A 19,627-nucleotide genomic window follows, 5' to 3' on the forward strand; every position below is an offset into this window, starting at 1 on the left:
AAGACTGAATCCAAACATTACACTGTTGATTTCATGTGGATTTGACATTTATTGTACTTTTCTCTGCATTTGTTGATATCGAAATCTAAAAATACTTCGAATACATTCCCTGACATGATAGAAATATTAATGGAAAATGTGGGGGGGGTGCAACATAAGAAAAAATGACAAGGGTTTGAGTGAGAGGTCAAACTGCTGTCTCCAAGTGGCCACACACCTCTCTAATGCGTGCACAGTTCCTAAGTCATTTCAATGTACTTTTATGACTCTAAGAAGAGTCTTCAACTATAGGGTGCTTTTTTGAGCTCTCCAAGCTGTGCCGTTGAGGAACCAGATCAAGAACACTTGTAGTTGTTTTGTTTGGAACGCAACCCTGCATCTCTGCCATCACAGAATTATTGTTGTTGTTTATGCAATCAAAAACATCTTCTTATAAATGAAAGGAGTCTTGAGTCACTGGCGTAGTGGAAACCCCCACAGCAACCGCAAGGCGGAGAGGCCTATGAGCTCTGAGGTCTCATGCGCCCGTCATCTCAAATCTATGCCAAAATATTCTCATTTTGACAGTAACCCTCTTTTTTAAATTTTCACATGTAGCAAGTGAAGCATTTGTGTTTTCCAATCTACATGGGTTAGGGTTAGGGTGAGTGTACAAAACATTAAGGACACCTTCCTAATATTGTGTTGCACACTATCGCAGGTGGAAGCTAGTAGTCCTACTTATGCATCAGCTAGCATTAGCCTATCTCCCAGTCCCGACAGAGAACTCACGGCCAGGGCCCGTCTTAATGTTCCAGTCTAGTTGGTGCTAAAGGAGATGAAAGGGGTGCGGCTCTGTTGCATCCCGCAGTGTGTGTGACGTTTGGTGTGGCCTTCTTTTATGTTTTTAATTTGTACACTTTGTTTTCAAACAATCTGCCATCTGTCAACGATGGATTCACAGTGGTGGGGTGTTGGACTGATCTTGTTGATCGTGTACATACCCGCTACAAACGGACTAAATTATGAAAACGCTGCTGGCAGCGGAATCCAATACAGCAGAGAGTTCTACTACAATGCAACTCAAACACGAACGCGATGGATATCCCAATGGCCAATCTAATCCCGAGTGTCTGCGAGTGGATTACAAACCTAAATGCAAATGTGGAAAACGCGGGGAAATCAGACAAAAAATTTAAAAAAATTAAGACCAAACCTCCCTTACCCACCACCTTGCTGATCAATGCGCATGCACTGAGGGGAAAAACCAGGAGGCCTGTTTGCTGCCATTTACTGAGACTTGGCTGGATGACAGAGTCCCGGACAGGGAAGTGGAGCCAGCCGGCTTCACTCTGGTCAGAGCGGACCGTGATCTGACAGTCACAGAGAAACATCACGGTGGGGGCGTCTGCCTGCTTGTCAGGGACCAGTGGTGTAAATCGATCCTGGTAAGAAAGAGACTCTGTACCCACGACATTGAACTACTTTCTGTGTCACTGCGACCCTACTATCTACCGCGTGAGTTCCCCCAATTGTTTGTTACCGTTGTGTACATCCAACCGAAAGCTAATATAACAAAGGCATCAGAGATGATTTATAATCTGTCACAGAAACTGCAATCCATCTGCCCCGATGCAACCACATTTATTTTAGGAGATTTTAACAACTGTACTTTGCACAAAGTCCTGCGCACATACCACCAGTATGTGAAATGTCACACTAGGAAAAATAAGACTCTTGATTTGTGCTATGGGACAATACCAAATGTGTTCTCTGCCACCACCAGACCTCCCCTGGGGACATCAGACCACAATGTTGTCTACCTCAGGCCAACCTACTGTCGCCTCCTGGAGAGGGAGAAACCCACAGTTAAAACTGTCCAGATCTGGAACGACAACAGTATCACTTGTCTCCAGAGGTGTTTTGACTGTACTGTGTGGGAGGTACAGTGGCCTGCAAAAATATTCACCCCCCTTGGCATTTGATCTATTTGTTGCCTTACAATCTAGAATAAAAAAATGTTTTGTGGTTTGTATCATTTAATTTACAAAACATGCCTACCACTTTAAAGATGCAAAATATGTTTGTATTGTGAAACAAACAAGAAATAAGACAAAAAAACTGAAAACTTGAGAGCATAACTATTCACCCCCCAAAGTCAATACTTTGTAGAGACACCTTTTGCAGCAATTACAGCTGCAAGTCTCTTGGGGTATGTCTCTATAAGCTTGGCACATCTAGATACTGAGATTTTTGCCCATTCTTCAAGGCAAAACTGGTCCAGCTCCTTCAAGTTGGATGGGTTCCGCTGGTGTACAGCAATCTTTAAGTCATACCATAGATTCTCAATTGGATTGATATTTTGGCTTTGACAAGGTCATTCCAAGACATTTGAATGTTTCCCTGAAACCACTCGAGTGTTGCTTTAGCGTTATGCTTCGGGTCATTGTCCTGCTGGAAGGTGAACCTCCGCCCCAGTCTCAAGTCTCTGGAAGAGTCAAACAGGTTTCCCTCAAGAATTTTCCTGTATTTAGCGCTATCCATAATTCCTTCAATTCTGATCAGTTTCCCAGTCCCTGCCGATGAAAAACATGTTCTCGGTGTGATCACTGTGTTCTCGGGTGATGAGAGGTGTTGGATTTGTGCCAGACATTTTCCTTGATGGCCAAAAAGCTCAATTTTAGTCTCATCTGACCAGAGTACCTTCTTCCATATGTTTGGGGAGTCTCCCACATGCCTTTTGGCGAAAACCAAACGTGTTTGCTTATTTTTCTTCTTTAAACAATTACTTTTTTATGGCCACTCTTCCATAAAGCCCAACTCTGTGGAGTGTATGGCTTAACCTGTTGAGGCTGGGGGCGCTGTTGTCACTATTTATGGTAATCGTGAAATTTTTGAAACGGCTTCCTACAAAATTCTTGATCGTACAATATGCATATTATTATTATTATTGGATAGGAAACAGTCTATAGTTTCTATAGGAGTTGAAATTTTGTCTCTAAGTGGAACAGAACCCATTCTACAGCAATTTCCCTGACATGGAGTCAGATTTCAGAAATTTTGGCCACTGTTCTGGAGTCAGTTTTAAAGCCAATGTTATTCCTATGAGTATACGGACACTGCTTACGTCTTCCCCTGGATGCCTTTACGTGATGACGATTTGAATGGGGTCGATTGCGCGTTCACAGGCACTATAAATTAAAAAACCCTGTAGCTAGTAAGTCTTTTGCAGCTGCGTCATGCGCGTGGAGGACACCGACCCGCACCTGTTCCAAGCATTAGTGTTGGGAGTAATCTTTCTCCGGTCATGTTAAGACTCGTTATAGGAGTTAAAAACATCATAAGGTAGTTAATTTAAAGCGTTTTATAGCAATTTATATCCGTTTAGTGCGATTTTGGGACATTTATTTCTGAAACGCTGTGAATCGCTGGGCACGCTTCCAGTTCATGCTGAACGCAGTTGGCATTTCCACATGGCAAGAGGACAGCTTTCCACCAAAAGACGATTAGACCCAAGAAAGGATCCTTTGCCCAAGATACTAATGGAAGAACAGCTCAAAGTAGGAAATTTTTATTATGATAAATCGTGTTTCTGTCGAAAAATGTTAGTGGCTTAGGACGCCATGTTTTTTGACGTAGCTTCGCTTGGCGCAAACTGTATTGAAAAGTAAGGATAATTTAAAAAATGTAATTCCGCGATTGTATTAAGAATTAAATTGTCTATCAATCGCTGTCCACCCTATATTTTTTTGTCACGTTTATGAGTATTTATGTATACGAGTAGATCACTGTCTAATATGGCGCACGGACATTTTCTCACCAGCTGGGCTACTTTCCCCATTGTCTAACCATGATTTTGGTGGATAAATATGCACATTTTCGAACAAACTGTATATGTATGTTGTAATGTGATGTTACAGGGGTGTCATCTGAAGAATTCTGAGAAGGTTAGTGAAAAAAATAATATATTTTGGCGATGTTTACGTTATCGCTCACTTTGGCTAGAATTAATGCTGGGGTAATGTTTGCACATGTGCTATGCTAATATAACGATTTATTGTGTTTTTGCTGTAAGACACTTAGAAAATCTGAAATACTTTCGATTAGTGTATGCTGTGTATTTTTACGAAATGTTTGATGATTAGTAAGTAGGTAAACACGTTGCTCTATGTAGTTATTCTAGTTCATTTGTGACGGTGGGTGCAATTGTAACCTATGCCATCTACCTGAAATATGCACATTTTTCTAACAAAACCTATCCCATACCATAAATATGTTATCAGACTGTCATCTGATGAGTTCTTTTCTTGGTTAGGGGCTATAAATATCTTAGTTTAGCCGAATTTGTGATAGCTACTGGTGTTGGTGGACAAATAAAAGATGGTGGATTATGCTAATGTATTTTTAGGTAATAGATTTACATCTTTACATATTGTGTCTTCCCTGTAAAACATTTTAAAAATCGGACATGTTGGCTGGATTCACAAGATCTGTGTCTTTCATTAGCTTTATTGGACTTTAATGTGTGAAAGTTAAATATTTAAAAAATATATATTTTTTGAATTTCGCGGCTCTGCCTTTTCAGTGGGGGTGGGGGGGGAGTGCCGCTAGCGGCACCCTCATCCTAGACAGGTTAAAGTGGTCTTATGGACAGATACTACAATCTTCGCTGTGGAGCTTTGCAGCTCCTTCAGGGTTAGCTTTGGTCTCTTTGTTGCCACTGATTAATGCCCTCCTTGCCTGGTCCGTGAGTTTTGGTGGGCGGCCCTCTCTTGGCAGGTTTGTTGTGGTGCCATATTCTTTCCATTTTTTAATAATGGATTTAATGGTGCTCCGTGGGATGTTCAAAGTTTTGGATATTTTTTGATAACCCAACCCTGATCTGTACGTCTTCACAACTTTGTCCCTGACCTGTTTAGAGAGATCCTTGGTCTTCATGGTGCTGCTTGCTTGGTGGTGCCTCTTGCTTAGTGGTATTGCAGACTCTGGGGCCGTTCGGAACAGGTGTATAAATACTGAGATCATGTGACTCTTAGATTGCACACAGCTGGACTTTATTTTGTGGCTGTTGGACTTCCTGAGCCAATGGTCACAGCGGGTCAAAATAGGTCTCCAAGTGTCGGACACACGCAACACCAACACAGGCTCTCCTCAGGGATGTGTTTTGTCCCCACTCCTGTACATCTTGTACTAGTTCCCATCCCGACAGACACCTCGTTAAGTTCGCTGTTGACACTGCTTTGATCAGCCTGATCATGATGACGAGGGACACCACGGCCCGGTCCTAAATTACTTTGTAGAGTGGTGTGACGAATCACACTTGGTCCTCAATACCAACAAGACCAAAGAGATCTGCACAGACTTCAGGAAGCGTATCTCTGCAAAATCTATCAGAGGTCAGAACATAGAGATTGTAGAGGAACACATATATGGGTGTCCTCTTGAACAAAAAGCTTCAGTGGAGTAAATGTACAGACCTGATCTACAAAAAGAGTCAATAGAGACGTTCTCAAAAACCTGGGATCTTTTAATGTAGACTGTACTATACTGACTCTGTTTTACAAAATCTTTCATTGAGAGTATTTAAACTTTTTGCATTGTTTGTTGGTTTGGCAATTCCACTGTCAGCCAGAGAAATATGCTGAGAAGGATTATCACCACAGCAAGCAAGGTACATGGAGTCAAACAGACAGGCCTGGATGAGATGTTTAAGGTCAGGGCCATCCGCAAGGCTCACAAAATAATTTTAGACCCAAGCCACCCCCTGTACCCGGACTTTGAACTACTCCCCTGGGCGCAGGTATAGGGCACCCTGCGGCAGGAAAAACAGAACTAGACAATCATTTGTGCCAGGTGTGATATCCCTCCTAAATACCTCGGGCTAATGTTCCTACTGACCCAGTAAGGCCAGCAGGCTAGTCTCTTTTTACTGGTATGTAACTGTTATGCAAGTTATATTGTCAATTTGTTTTGTTATGTAAACGCCACCTTAAAACTTCACTAGGATAGGGGGCAGCATTCGGAATTTTGGATGAAATGCATGCCCAAATTAAACTGCCTGCTTCTCGGGCCCAGAAGATATGATATGCATATAACTGGTATATTTGGATAGAAACCACTCTAAAGTTGCCAAAACTGTTAAAATGGTGTCTGTGAGTATAACAGAACTGATTTGGCAGGCGAAAACCTGAAAAAAATTCCATTCAGGAAGTAGTTTTTTTTTTTTTTTTGTAGTTTTCTATTCAATGCCATTACAGTATCCATTGACTTAGGACTCAAATTGCAGTTTCTATGCCTTCCACTAGATGACAACAGTCTTTAGAAATTGTTTCAGGCTTGTATTCTGAAAAATGAAGAAGTAAGAGCAGTCTGAATGAGTGGACCCTAAAGTGTCACAGAGCTTTTTCATGTGTGAGATGGAGAGAGTGCGTTTTTTGTTTACCTTTTGAATTGACACCGTTATTGTCCGGTTGAAATATTATCGATTATTTAGGCTAAAAACAACCTGAGGTTTGAATATAAACATCGTTTGACATGTTTCTATGAACTTTACGGATACAATTTGGATTTTTTAGTCTTCCTGTTTTGACTGCGTTTGAGCCTGTGGATTACTGAAGAAAACGCGTGAACAGAACAGGTTTTTGGATATAAAGAGACTTTATCGAACAAAGGAACATTTATTGAGTAAATGAATGTCTGCTGAGTGCAACCATATGAAGATCATCAAAGGTAAGGATTAATTTTATCTCTATTTCTGACTTGTGTAACTGTTCTACTTGGCTGGCTACTGTTTGTAATGATTTGTCTAGTGGGCTATGTTCTCAAATAATCGTAAGGTATGCTTTCGCTGTAAAGCATTTTTAAAATCTGACACAGTGGTTGGATTCACAAGAGGTTAATCTTTAAACCTATGTAAAATATGTTTTGTTTTCAGAATTTTTACAATGAGTATTTCTGTATTTTGAATTTGGCGCACAGGAGTTTCACTGGCTGTTGAAGAGGTGGGACGCTACCGTCTCACGTGCCCAAGAGAGGTTAAACATGTACATGACACTGCAACAAAATTTCCCCATGGGGACAATGAAGTCAGTAAAGTAAAGTGACAGTGGCCTTGCTCATCCTCTTCTTCCTCCCCTCGAGAAAAGTGACAGTTCCTCTAGTGAGAATATCGGTCCTCCCTCTCCTCCTCTCCCAGAAAACCAAGTTGATAACTGCCAGAGACCCAGCGGCGCTCATGAGAGCGACCCCCCTTCTGTGACCACTGGTAAGCCTAAGAGTGATGAGACAGATAGCTCCGACAGCGTGGAGTCCGAGTTCCAAAGTGTAATATAAATAGGCTACCAACTAAATACTGTAAGTGCCTTCAGAAAGTATCCACTTGACTATTTTTCAAAATTTTGTTGTGTTACATTCTGAATTTAAAATGGATTCATTGAGATGTTGTGTCACTGATTGACACACAATGCCGCATAATGTCAAAGTGGAATATTATTTGTAGAAAATGTTCGAAATTAATAAAAATGTAAAGCTGAAATGTCTTGAGTATTCAACCCCTTTGTTATGGTAAGCCTAAATAATTTCAGGAGTAAAAATGTCCTTAACATAATAAGTTGCATGGACTTTCAGCAGGACAATAACCTAAAACACAAGGCCAAATCTACACTGGTTGCTTACCATCTATGGCAAGACTTGAAAATGGCTGTCTCGCAATGATCAACAATCAACTTGACAGACCTTGAAGAATGGGAAAATGGGAAAATAAATTATAATCCACGTGTGCAAAGCTTTTAGAGACTTACCCCAAAAGACTCACAGCTGTAACCGCCTTCGACAAAGTATTGACTCAGGGGTGTAAATTGTTATGTAAATGAAATATTTCTGTGTTTTATTATTCAATAAATGTGCAAAAACTTCAAAAACATGTTTTCACTTTGTCATTATGGGGTAGTGTGTAGTTAGGTGAGAGAGAAAAACATACATTTAATCCATTATGATTTCAGGCTGTAACACAAATGTGGAACAAGTCAAGGGTATGAATACTTTCTGAAGGCACTGTAGGTATAGATAGGCTAGACTGCATTGTCTGCATAATGAAACAATCCCTAGCAAGCTATTGTTTTGACGGTGGACTGATTGTATTATTTGGCATTAAAAGACTGGTTTTACACAGCACAACTTTCTATACAAGCTGCGAGAGAGCCCAAATACAGCTAAAGTAGGCTAAAGGGCAGTTGTATATTCTAAAACAATCTATTGGTTACTGATTAGTATGCTGTTGCATCGAACATTCATTCTACAATCTGCAATTTTTGAATTTCCCCTTTTAATTACTGAACAAGTAAATACTCTACATTATTGTCGCCAGCCAGCATTCTGAATAGCAGCATTGCGACACCGTAGGCCTATGGATTCGTGAAACATCAACATTAGGCTTAACACGAGGAAATGGCGACCAAATAAAAATAAAAATGTATCCATTAGAAAGCAAAGATATAGGATACTACAAGCACTAGCACTCAGGTGTGAATCACAATAGACAAACATAGGCTCATTCTGTTCAGAGCAACCCAGGGAGTGACATCATGTCATCTTGCAACTGTACAAACATAGTGATCATCAACATTGAGACTGTATATGAGTTTTATGATAAGAAAATGTGGAGTGCACATTTGGACTCACGGGTGTTTGGCATGTTTGTATGACATCAAAGTGGAATTTATTAAAATCCTCAACGCCTCATTTTACAAAATACATTAAGTCCTCTTAATTTACAGCATTTCCCTCACTCAGACAACAACAAATGTGCTAAAGTTGTCCAACTAGTGGGAGGGATGGGACCAACTTCTTGTGCATGCGATGCTCAAGTTCCGAACAGCATCCAAAACTCATACAGCGCATTAAAGTGCAGAGCCTCAGCTCCAATTTAAGCACTTATAGTGCCCAAATCTGACATTTTCAATCCTTACACGGGTACAGGCATGGCCTTATTTTTATTATAGCATATTGAAAATTCCAGAAAATGATGTCATGGCTTTAGAAGCTTCTGATAGGCTAATTGACATAATTTGCGCCAATTGGAGGTGTACCTATGCATGTATTTCAATGCCTACCTTCAAACTCAGTGCCTGTTTGCTTGATGGGGAAAAAAAATAAAAATAAAGATGAATAAAAAATTAATTAATTAAAATTTAGAAAAAAAATTGTAGACCTTCACAAGTCTGGTTCATCCTTGGGAGTAATTTTCAAGTGCCTGAAGGTACCACGTTCATCTGTACAAACAATAGTACGGAAGTATAAACACCATGGGACCACGCAGCTGTCATCCCGCTCAGGAAGGAGACGCGTTCTGTCTCCTAGAGATGAATGTACTTTGATGTGAAAAGTGCAAATCAATCCCAGAACAACAGCAAAGGACCTTGTGAAGATGCTGGAGGAAACAGGTACAAAAGTATCTATATCCACAGTAAAACGAGTCCTATATCGACATAACCTGAAAGGCCTCTCAGCAAGGCAAAAGCCACTGCTCCAAAACCGCCATAAAAAAAGCCAGACTACGGTTTGCAACTGCACCTGGGGACAAAGATCGTACTTTTTGGAGAAATGTCCTCTGGTCTGATGAAACAGAAATAGAACTGTTTGGCCATAATGACCATCGTTATGTTTGGAGGGAAAAGAGGGATGCTTGCAAGCCGAAGAACACCATCCCAACCGTGAAGCACGGGGGTGGCAGCATCATGTTGTGGGGGTACTTTGCTGCAGGAGGGACTGGTGCACTGCACAAAATTGATGGCATCATGAGGGAGGAAAATTATGTGGATATTTTGAAGCAACATCTCAAGACATCAGTCAGGAAGTTAAAGCTTGGTCGCAAATGGGTCTTCCAAATGGACAATGACCCCAAACATTCTTCCAAAGTTGTGGCAAAATGGCTTAAGGACAACAAAGTCAAGGTATTGGAGTGGCCATCACATAGCCCTGACCTCAATCCCATAGACAATTTGTGGGCAGAACTGAAAAAGCGTGTGCGAGCAAGGAGGCCTACAAACCTGATTCAGTTACACCAGCTCTGTCAGGAGGAATGGGCCAAACTTCACCCAACTTATTGTGGGAAGCTTGGGGAAGGCTACCCGAAACGTTTGACCCAAGTTAAACAATTTAAAGGCAAAAGCTACCAAATACTAATTGAGTGTATGTAAACTGGGAATGTGATGACAGAAATAAAAGCTGAAATAAATAATTCTCTCTACTATTATTCTGACATTTCACATTCTTAAAATAAAGTGGTGATCCTAACTGACCTGTAACAGGGAATTTTTACTATGATTAAATGTCAGGAATTGTGAAAAACAGAGTTTAAATGTATTTGGCTAAGGTGGATGTAAACTTCCAACTTCAACTCTAGGTGAACAGGTCAAGAGACAAATTGGAGTAATCAAGACAGTGACACATTCAATAGTGCATTGCACACTTTTCCCTGCATCTAGTTTATCTGGGGTGTAATCATTAGTCCGAACTAAACTAAAACAAGAGTTTCTATTGGACAAATTCAGGTAGGCTCTCCCCATTTTATTCAGTTTGCTTCCATTTAAGAAACAATTTGCAACAGAATTGGCAGAATGAATACACCCTGATCACTTGCACACACAGTTCACTTTCAAAGCAGCCACATACAGCATCATCACTTTGCTCGTTGTATAATTCCTTCTCTCATCTACACACTCTCCTCCTCACCTTCTCTTGTGGACTTCAGTGCACAACACAACAGCTGTCTGTGAGCAGGCGCAATAACCTCTCCAAGCCAAATCGTCATACCACAACCGCTAACAGCTACACAGCCTACATCGTGTCACCATGTTAATGTTATAGTCAACAAACTAGATCTAACGGATTAGTAAACCTACAATCCATGTGTACAAACACTCAGGACAGTGTATGGCAAGCAGTTTAATAGTTACACTGGGGGGCCTAGGTGGCAATAAATTAATACAACCGAAAGCTTACCATGACTTTGAAAAGTTGCCGTGTTGGATAGCTTTAGCCAGCTAGCTAACATAAATAACATTCCTCTCTGTTTGAGTCAGGTTGTTCAGTAGGCTAAATTAGCTGCATTAGCTAAGTACATGAAAGGTAAACAATGAAGAAAAAAATACAACAAAATATAGCTAGCTCTCTCTCACTTTGTCTCTGCTGCTTCTCCTTCATTTTTGAAGAAATTAATTAGTTCAAAACGGTTCAACTATTGTTTTTCTCTTTCTTTGAGTCAACTACTCACCACATTTTATGCGCTGCTTTGCTAGCTAGCCGTTTTCAGTAGTAGATTTATTATCTGATTCTTTGATTGGATGGACAACATGTCAGTTTATACTGCAAGAGCTCTGGTAGGTTGGAGGATGTCTCCGGAAGTTGTCATAATTACTGTTTAAGTCTATGGAAAGGGGTGAGAACCATGAGCCTCCTAGGATTTGTGTTGAAGTTAATGTACCCAGAGGAGGAAGGAAAATAGCTGTCCTCCGGCTACACCATGGTGCTACCCTAGAGGGTGCTGTTGAGGGTACTGTAGACCTTCAATGCAAAACAGTGTGTTTAATCAGTTATTTGGTGACGTGAATATATTTAATATAGTTTAATCTAAAAGGGATAACCTTTTTAAAGGAAGTTGATGTGTAGCATTTACTCATACTTCTTACTTTTACTCAGGTATGAGATTAAGTACTTTTTCCACCACTGTACTTAAGTACATTTACAAACATATGTTTTAAAAAAAACTTTTACTCAAGTAATATTGTAATGGGTGACTCACTTTTACTTTAGTCATTTTCTATTGAGGTATCTCTACTTCTACTCAAGTATGACAATTGAGTACTTTTTCCACCACTGCGATTTCCTCATCTTCATCAAATCCATTCACATTCAATTGCTGTAGTTGCCTCCATTGTAAAAACTGTCCCTTCTCTCTCCAACTGTTTCAGCTGTGATACAATGACCTCACACAGACATCTTACAGTAAATCTACAGATCATTAAGCCTCAACGAGTATTTCATATAGAGCTATTGTTACTCTTCCTCAAGTAATTATTATGTATTTAGTTATATACTGTATACTTACATCATACACATGGAGTATGCATAAAAAACTCTCCAAAGCTCTATATTTCATAAATGAATGCTTTACAAGTAATGAATAAGGTATCGTAACCACACTACACACATGCACTGGTGCTGAGGAAAGCAGGAATTGTCATTTATATGGTTACTGTACATAATACACATAAACCTACACATCTCTTAAACACATTCTAAACAACGTATACATTTAAACTAAAACATTCTAATTCCCTCATGCATGTATGGATGTCATCATTTATTGTTCATAAACCTGCAGTCAAATTTAACTGTAACAGACTGAGAGCTAACAGACTGACTAACAGACTAACAGACTGTCCTTGCACCTTGTACTGGGACCTCAAGTCACTGAGGAGTGGAGCTCGTGTCCTCCACTTACGCCAATCCATAAACAGTCACCATATACAAGATTGCTCAGTAACTCAACCTTAAACACTATAACTCAACACTTAGTGGTCAATACACTCTGTATGGAAAACTGTGCAGTTCATGACTGTATGACTCATTACGTAAGACTCTATAACCGCTTGAGTCCCACCGTCACTCCGGCCTGATTTTTTTGCTTCTAAGCCTTCTTAAACACCGTGTGCTTGAGCTACAGACTTCTGTTTTTAGTATTGGATTTGTCTATTTCTTCTGCAACCGCTGATACCAACCAGCGATTGACGGGGGGGGGCTGAACTAGAGCGGTGTTTGTGAGAAGGGTGGATCTAGAAAACAGTTCTTCTCACAAAGACGTCTGAAAGTACAAATGGTTTGAGCAACAAACTATTCACAAGCCACATAGAGTGCCTTCAGAAAGTATTCCAAGTGGTGTTGCGTTACAGACTGAATTGAACATGGATTACATTTAGATTTCGTGTCACTGGCCTACACAATGCCCCATAATGTCAGAGTTGTAACTAATTCATGACAAATGAAAAGCTGAAATGTTTTGAGTCAATAAGTATTCGACCCCTTTGTTAAGGCAAGCCTAAATAAGTTCAGGAGTTGAAAAAAAATGAACAAATAAAATACGTTGCAAGGACTCTGTGCACAATAATAGTGTTTAACATGATTCTTGAAGGACTACCTCATCTCTGTACCACACACAGACAGATAATTGTAAGATTCCTCAGTCGAGAAGTGAATTTCAAACACAGATTCAACCACAAATACCAGGGAGGTTTTCCAATGCCTCGCAAAGAAGGGCCCCTATTGGTAGATTGGTAAAACAAAATCAGACTTTGAATATTCCTTTGAGCATGGTGTACACTTATTAAGTACACATATATTAAGTACACTTTGGATGGCGTATCAATACACCCAGTCATCACAAAGATACAGGTGTCCTTCCTAACTCAGTTGCTGCAGAGGAAGGAAACTGCTCAGGAATTTCAACATGAGGCCAATGGTGACTTTAAAACAATTACAGAGTTTAATGGTTGTGATAGGAGAAAACTGATGATGGATCAACAACATTGTACTTACTCCACAATACTAACCTAATTGACAGAGTGAAAAGAAGGAAGCCTGTACAGAATAAAAATATTCCAAAACATGCATACAGTTTGAAACAAGGAAATAAATGAATACTGCAAAAAATGTGGCAAAGCAATTAACTTTTCGTCCTGAATACAAAGGGTTATGTTTGGGACAAATCCAATACAACACATAACTGAGTACCACTCGCCATATTTTCAAGCATAGTGGTTAAGGACTGGGGAGTTTTTCCAGGATTAAAAATAAACGGAATGGATCTAAGCACAGGCAAAATCCTAGAGGAAAACCTGGATCAGTCTGCTTTCCACCAGACCCTGAGAGACGAACTCACCTTTCAGCAGGACAATAACCTAAAACACAAGGCCAAATCTATACTGGAGTTGCTTACCAAGAAGCTAGTGAATGTTCCTGAGTGGCCGAGTTACAGTTTTGACTTAAATCTACTTGAAAATCTATGGCAAGACCTGAAAATGGTAGTCTAGCAATGATCAACAACCAATTTAACAGAGCTTGAAGAATTTTTAAGAGAATAATGAACAAATGTTGCACAATCCAGGTGCGGACAGCTCTTAGAGACTTACCCAGAAAGACTCACAGCTGTGATCGCTGCCAAAGGTGCTACTACAAAGTATTGACTCAGGCTTGGGAATAATTATGTAAATTAGATTATTTCTGTATTTAATTTTCAATCAATTTACGAACATTGCTAAAAACATGTTTCACTTTGTCATTATGGGGTATTGTGTGTAGATTGGTAAAATCGTTTTTTCACATTTAATCCATTTGGAATGCAGGCTGTAACACAACACAATGTGGAATAAGTCAAGGGGTATGAATCATTTCTGAAGGCACTGTAAGAGTCGTTAGAAGGAAAGGACTTCTGTTCTTCTACATAGATCATAGGAAATCCCAGTGTCTATAATACTGTAATATGCTCACATAGTTGCTGTCACAAACTCAGGTGGATATTAATTTCCAATTTATGTACTTTTTTATCACGTTTTTTGCAACTGTTTGTCAAATCATGTTGTGTTTTACTTGTAGCCCTGGTTGCCCTGAAAAGAAAATGGTAAAACACTTCAATGTGATACTTCTTGGTTCCATGTGGGTCTAATGCTTTATAACACATGAATGAATAAGCCACTACAACAATAAATCGTAAACACTATACGAAGACTCATTACTTAAGAACCAATAACTCATTGACTAAGCATGTATAACACATGAATAAGCGCTCATTACCACAATTACAACAGTAATTCATCTACGTACCGGTACTTCATGCCAGTGAGCTTGGCGGTGGATTCCTTAAGGTTGTGGTGGTAGCGGTTGGTAAAGGAGCCCAGGCTGCGGGCGATGAGGGCCACCGTACGGAAGCGTGCCCGCGCCTGGCTGGCTGTGTTTGCACTGGTGGCATTCTGCTTGCTGTGCCCTCCATTCCCCGGGGGCCTCAGCCCTCCTCTTCCTCCGTCCTGGTCCGAACATGCAAACGACACCTGCATGGTGGTGGCTGTACTGTCGGTGGTGGTGGTGGGCTGCTGGGGCTGCTTGCCAGCCTTGCTCCAGTCTTCACTGGGTTGTATGTGTCTGTAGTGTCTTTGTCTCTCCTGAAGTGGTTTTTGTCTCCTTTAGTGGTCATGCACTTCACTGTTTTGTCGAAAAGTCCCCTCTCATTCTACCTCTTTCTCTTCTGTTTGTTATACCTGGCTCTCTCTCCCTTCTCTTTCTCTTCCCTCCTCTTCTCGGGCTAGTCTGTGTCACGGAGGAGGTTCTCCGGGAGCAGGGGACTGCAGTGGAGGGGTCTCCTTCACCCTCCAGCGTCGGCTAAACCCTCCAGTCAAGAACCAGGAGTGGGAGCGGACTGCACTGCATACAGAGCAACACACACAGCCACACACAGACTCGCTCACACACAGAATCTCGTACACACTCGCAACCAGATCTTAACAGACCAACACAAACACTTTCGCTCTCTCACACACAGACCTAAATCTTCAGTCTTCCAAATCTACACACTGCCACATGCGGAGAAAAACATTCTTACACCGAGCCAGATATCTACAGCGTTCGGAGATTAAAAGAATGAAGAGATTCTTGGATTGTCCTTCAACTTCGAGGAGAAGCGAGCTGTCCCGTGAGGAAAGCAGGAGTCCCACTAAGACTTGCATCCCACCAGGACCTCTGGTAGTGTAGAGAGCTGATGTGCAGGCTTTCTAGCCCAGGAAATCCCGCTTCTAAAAGTCCCCCGTGCCGAGAAGAGAGGGACAGCTTCCAATGCTCTGCTCAGAAGGAAAACGTGCTCCGTTTGATACAGAGACCCCAGAATGATAGTGAGGAAGTGAAGAAGAGGAGGAGGAGAAGGAGGAGGAGGGAAAAGGACGAAGCATGATCCCTCTCTTCTGGAAGGAAAGGACAGGCGTACAATGAGAGGGGGAGTGAGGAGCCGAGAAGGAATGCATGGTGGTGAGTGTGAGAGTGAGCGAGGGAGTGATTGAAAGAGAGAGACAGGCTGCTGCCTCTAAATGACTGGCTGAAATGACCACAGTTTCCTCACTAGCGACACACAGAGAGAGGAGAACACAGTGTGGATGGAAGGGACAGAGCTGAAGCCAAGTTTTGTGTGTGTGTGTGTGTGTGTGTGTGTGTGTGTGTGTGTGTGTGTGTGTGTGTGTGTGTGTGTGTGTGTGTGTGTGTGTGTGTGTGTGTGTGTGTGTGTGTGTGTGTGTGTGTATCAAAGAGTGTTTGTTTATTGAGGTAGATGCTCAGTGGTATTATAAGCATAGCTGCATTAAGTACGGGTGCAGGGGTTGCTACAGCAGCCCCTGGTGGTGAGATGGTAAAACTGCAGAAGAGGTATAAGAACTTGTGTTGTTGCAGTTAAAAACTGTTATTATATTTTTTCCCGTTGCGTTATTGATAAAAAATAATAATAATATTGGCTATAATATAGTGTAATACAGTATATAAAAATATAAATAAAATCTTCAAACTGTACAACCAGGCCTCAACAATGCACTACCGTGAGGTTGAACGTTTCCACTTGATTCTTTTCTTAGGGTAATAGTAGCATTTACAAGGTCAATCAAATTCAAAATGTCTCCGATTAAATATCTATTGTCAAAATGTATATATTACCACGACTGAATTCCTGTAGTACAATGCTTCCCATGGCGCCCCCTTCTGGCTAGTGGGGAAAAAAGTAATAGTAGGGTTTCAAAATGTATATGACAAGGTCAGCGATCCCGGATAAATTAACAAACTTCCAAAAAAAGGGAAAGATGTAGGAGGACTATCCATACCAAACTTTAAATTGTATTTCCAGGCACTTCTAGCAGTTCTCCCCATCCTAAATAGGTTTAGACATGATTATTACGCACCCTGACTGAGTATATAGAGACATATGGTGTCTTCTATTGCCCTAGAAGAGGTGTACGTCACTGATATATCACTTCAACAATGTAAACAATGCTTTGGTCCTATTATTTTTTCACACAATTTCTATTTGGCGGAACATTTTTAAACAAAGTAACTGGGGATCAAAACGACATGCCCCATATGCAAATATTTCACAATAATGCCTTTTCGATTTGGAAGGCGGCTTTTTGCTCCCCCCCTCCCAATAGTCCAAATGTGGAATCCGTACCCTTACCAATATCATGGACAGTAATGGTTTGAGAACATTCCAAGATGTAAAAGATACATAGACATTACCAGGCAACTGTTTTCTATATTTACAACTTAGGTCATCTATGCTGGCCTTTGGAGTCCCTTGGGAAACCGAACTACTGAACCATTCAATGGTGGGATTTATAAAGAAATTATCTGTGCTACTGAAAGGACTGATCTCTATAATATATAAGCAACTTTTATAAAGCTAATATTCTGAGATTGCCATTACACATCTGAACCATCAATTTATACATTTTAAGTTTGTTCACAGACTGTATTTAACACCAAGGAAATGTTTTACGATGACATTGGCCCCAACTCCCAACTGTTCACCGTTTCCCCTAAATCAGGTAGGCACATTCCTCCATATGATGTGTGAGTGCCCCTGCAGTTAAATTCTTCTGGAGCAAAGTTACCAAATTCATTTGAAGTGCTTGAATGTAAACCTTCAATGCTTTGAATCCATTATCTTACATACAATTGATAGCTCCTGGAATCTTTCAATCAATCAGAGACGATTACTGCTGGCAGGCAGCGCTGCCTCAGTGGATGGATACATGTCAGCTGGGTGGGATTGGGGGAATGGGATGGGAGGCTGGGGGTGGAGCACCACTTATTTTTTGGTTTATTTTCCTATTTAAACTTCATTTATAATTACTTAAACTTGAAATGTGATCCAAATGATCAATATGTCGTAGTTATGTACCTTTGTAATGTTTTTTTAATCTTATTTTTGTCTTCTTTTTCTGAGTGGCAGCCCACAGGTACAATGTATGAGATAATTACTAGAAAATATATGTAATATGAAATTATATGAATTAAAATATTTTACCTGTATCCCCCCACGAAAATATTTTTTTTAAATCCTGGTAGCCAACCAAAGCAACCTGCTATCACAGCAGCCCCAAGGAATGAAAACAAAGAGCATGCTGCCTCTAGCACCTGCAGCAGTCCACACGGGTCCAGGCCCTATCTGACTGGTGCCGAAACGTTAGCCTCTGAGGAGCAAGATACTATCTCCACTGGATGCAACAGCTCCGCGTTAGCCCCGGCACCAGGCAGAGAAGCATGCTAGGCCTACTGCACCCACAGAGAACATTTGGGCAGCCATGGCTGAGCTAGCTGATCAGCCTTTCCAACCCAAGGAGAACTTCACCTTTATGGAAAGCGTATCCCGTGCACTTAAGCCAGGTTGTTTCGACAAATGATACTGGCTGCATTATGCCAAGGAAGACCATTGAGTGCCATGTTTCTCATGCGTTTAAGGCAGTGGAGAAAATGCTTATGAATGAGGAAAATGTTAGATTCAATCGCATTTTTGTTAAATCGTAGTTTTGTAAACTGGTGCAAAGCAATCAAGAGATTCTGGGAACATGAGAAATCACACTTGCACACAGATCAATTACAACAATTGCTTGCTTTAGGTAGCCCACCGATCAATGCCTTGCTATCAGACTTGCTGACATCCAGACTTCGGAGAGACTGGATGAGATCCTTCTACAGTTTGATCACACTGTACAGAGGGCGATAGTCACGCTCATCTGAATGTGCCTTTCTATATGGATTGACAGCTGATTGCATCACTGACGCGAGCATGATGTAACAGTACTCATGCAGTCTACAGTACGTCGACCAGCACCTGGAGTCACACTGATTTTGGGGGGTTTTACCATGCCCCCGACTCCACAGCGAAAATCTGTTCTTGCGTGTGAAGGATATTTGCGTTTAAACATTTTCCCATGGAACAGCTAAAAGGGATTCTGCTTTGATGGAGTAAGTAACACGTCAGGTCGTTTTTCAGGTGTACAGGCTCAACTGAAAGAGGTATTTCGAGGTACCATGTGCAGCATGTGCAGTGTAGGAACAATTCACTGGATTTAGTTTTGCAAGAAGTCACCCGCGAGGTGAGCCTTGTGGCTGACACACTGAACGCTGTGCATTGTGTGGCCGTTGTCATAAGGGAATCACACAAGCGCAAACAGTTATACAAGTTGCTTTTTTGTTGTGGAAGAAGTAGTGAGCAACATCCTAGGCCATGTGTCCAACCATGTGGTGCATGCACACAGTGGCGATTTTAGTATGGAAATCTTGGTGGGGCAAAAAAAGAATATGTGGGATGTATGCCAGCAAAGACACTACACAACACAACACTAAACAATAAATGAATTGCACTATAACGGTGATAAAAACGGTGCCCACAAACTGTTAGGGTCTACATAAAGCTGTCCCAACAGCAGTCTCAACAGCAGTCCCAACATCTTACCACTGCTACACCTGGCTATCAGCGGAGTGTTGTCTGGCAGCGAAACAGCTCATTCAGCCTCATTTGCTGCCTTTAAATTTGTTTTGCTGATATGGCTGACTTGCTTAAACA

General features: G+C 41.0%; 1 protein-coding gene across 1 annotated transcript in view; it reads right to left on the reverse strand.

The window, feature by feature from the left end:
• The window catches only part of LOC129824436 (voltage-gated potassium channel subunit beta-1-like), a 79,779-nt gene extending 63,588 nt beyond the window's left edge, over positions 1 to 16,191 (reverse strand). The window contains exon 1 of the mRNA XM_055884087.1: positions 14,857 to 16,191. Coding sequence (XP_055740062.1) covers positions 14,857 to 15,086 — 230 coding nt within the window. The 5' untranslated portion in view covers positions 15,087 to 16,191. The remainder of the gene's footprint in view (positions 1 to 14,856) is intronic.
• Positions 16,192 to 19,627: the final 3,436 nt, after the last annotated feature.

This window comes from Salvelinus fontinalis, chromosome 26 (genome assembly GCF_029448725.1).
Source record: "Salvelinus fontinalis isolate EN_2023a chromosome 26, ASM2944872v1, whole genome shotgun sequence".
Taxonomy (NCBI): domain Eukaryota; kingdom Metazoa; phylum Chordata; class Actinopteri; order Salmoniformes; family Salmonidae; genus Salvelinus; species Salvelinus fontinalis.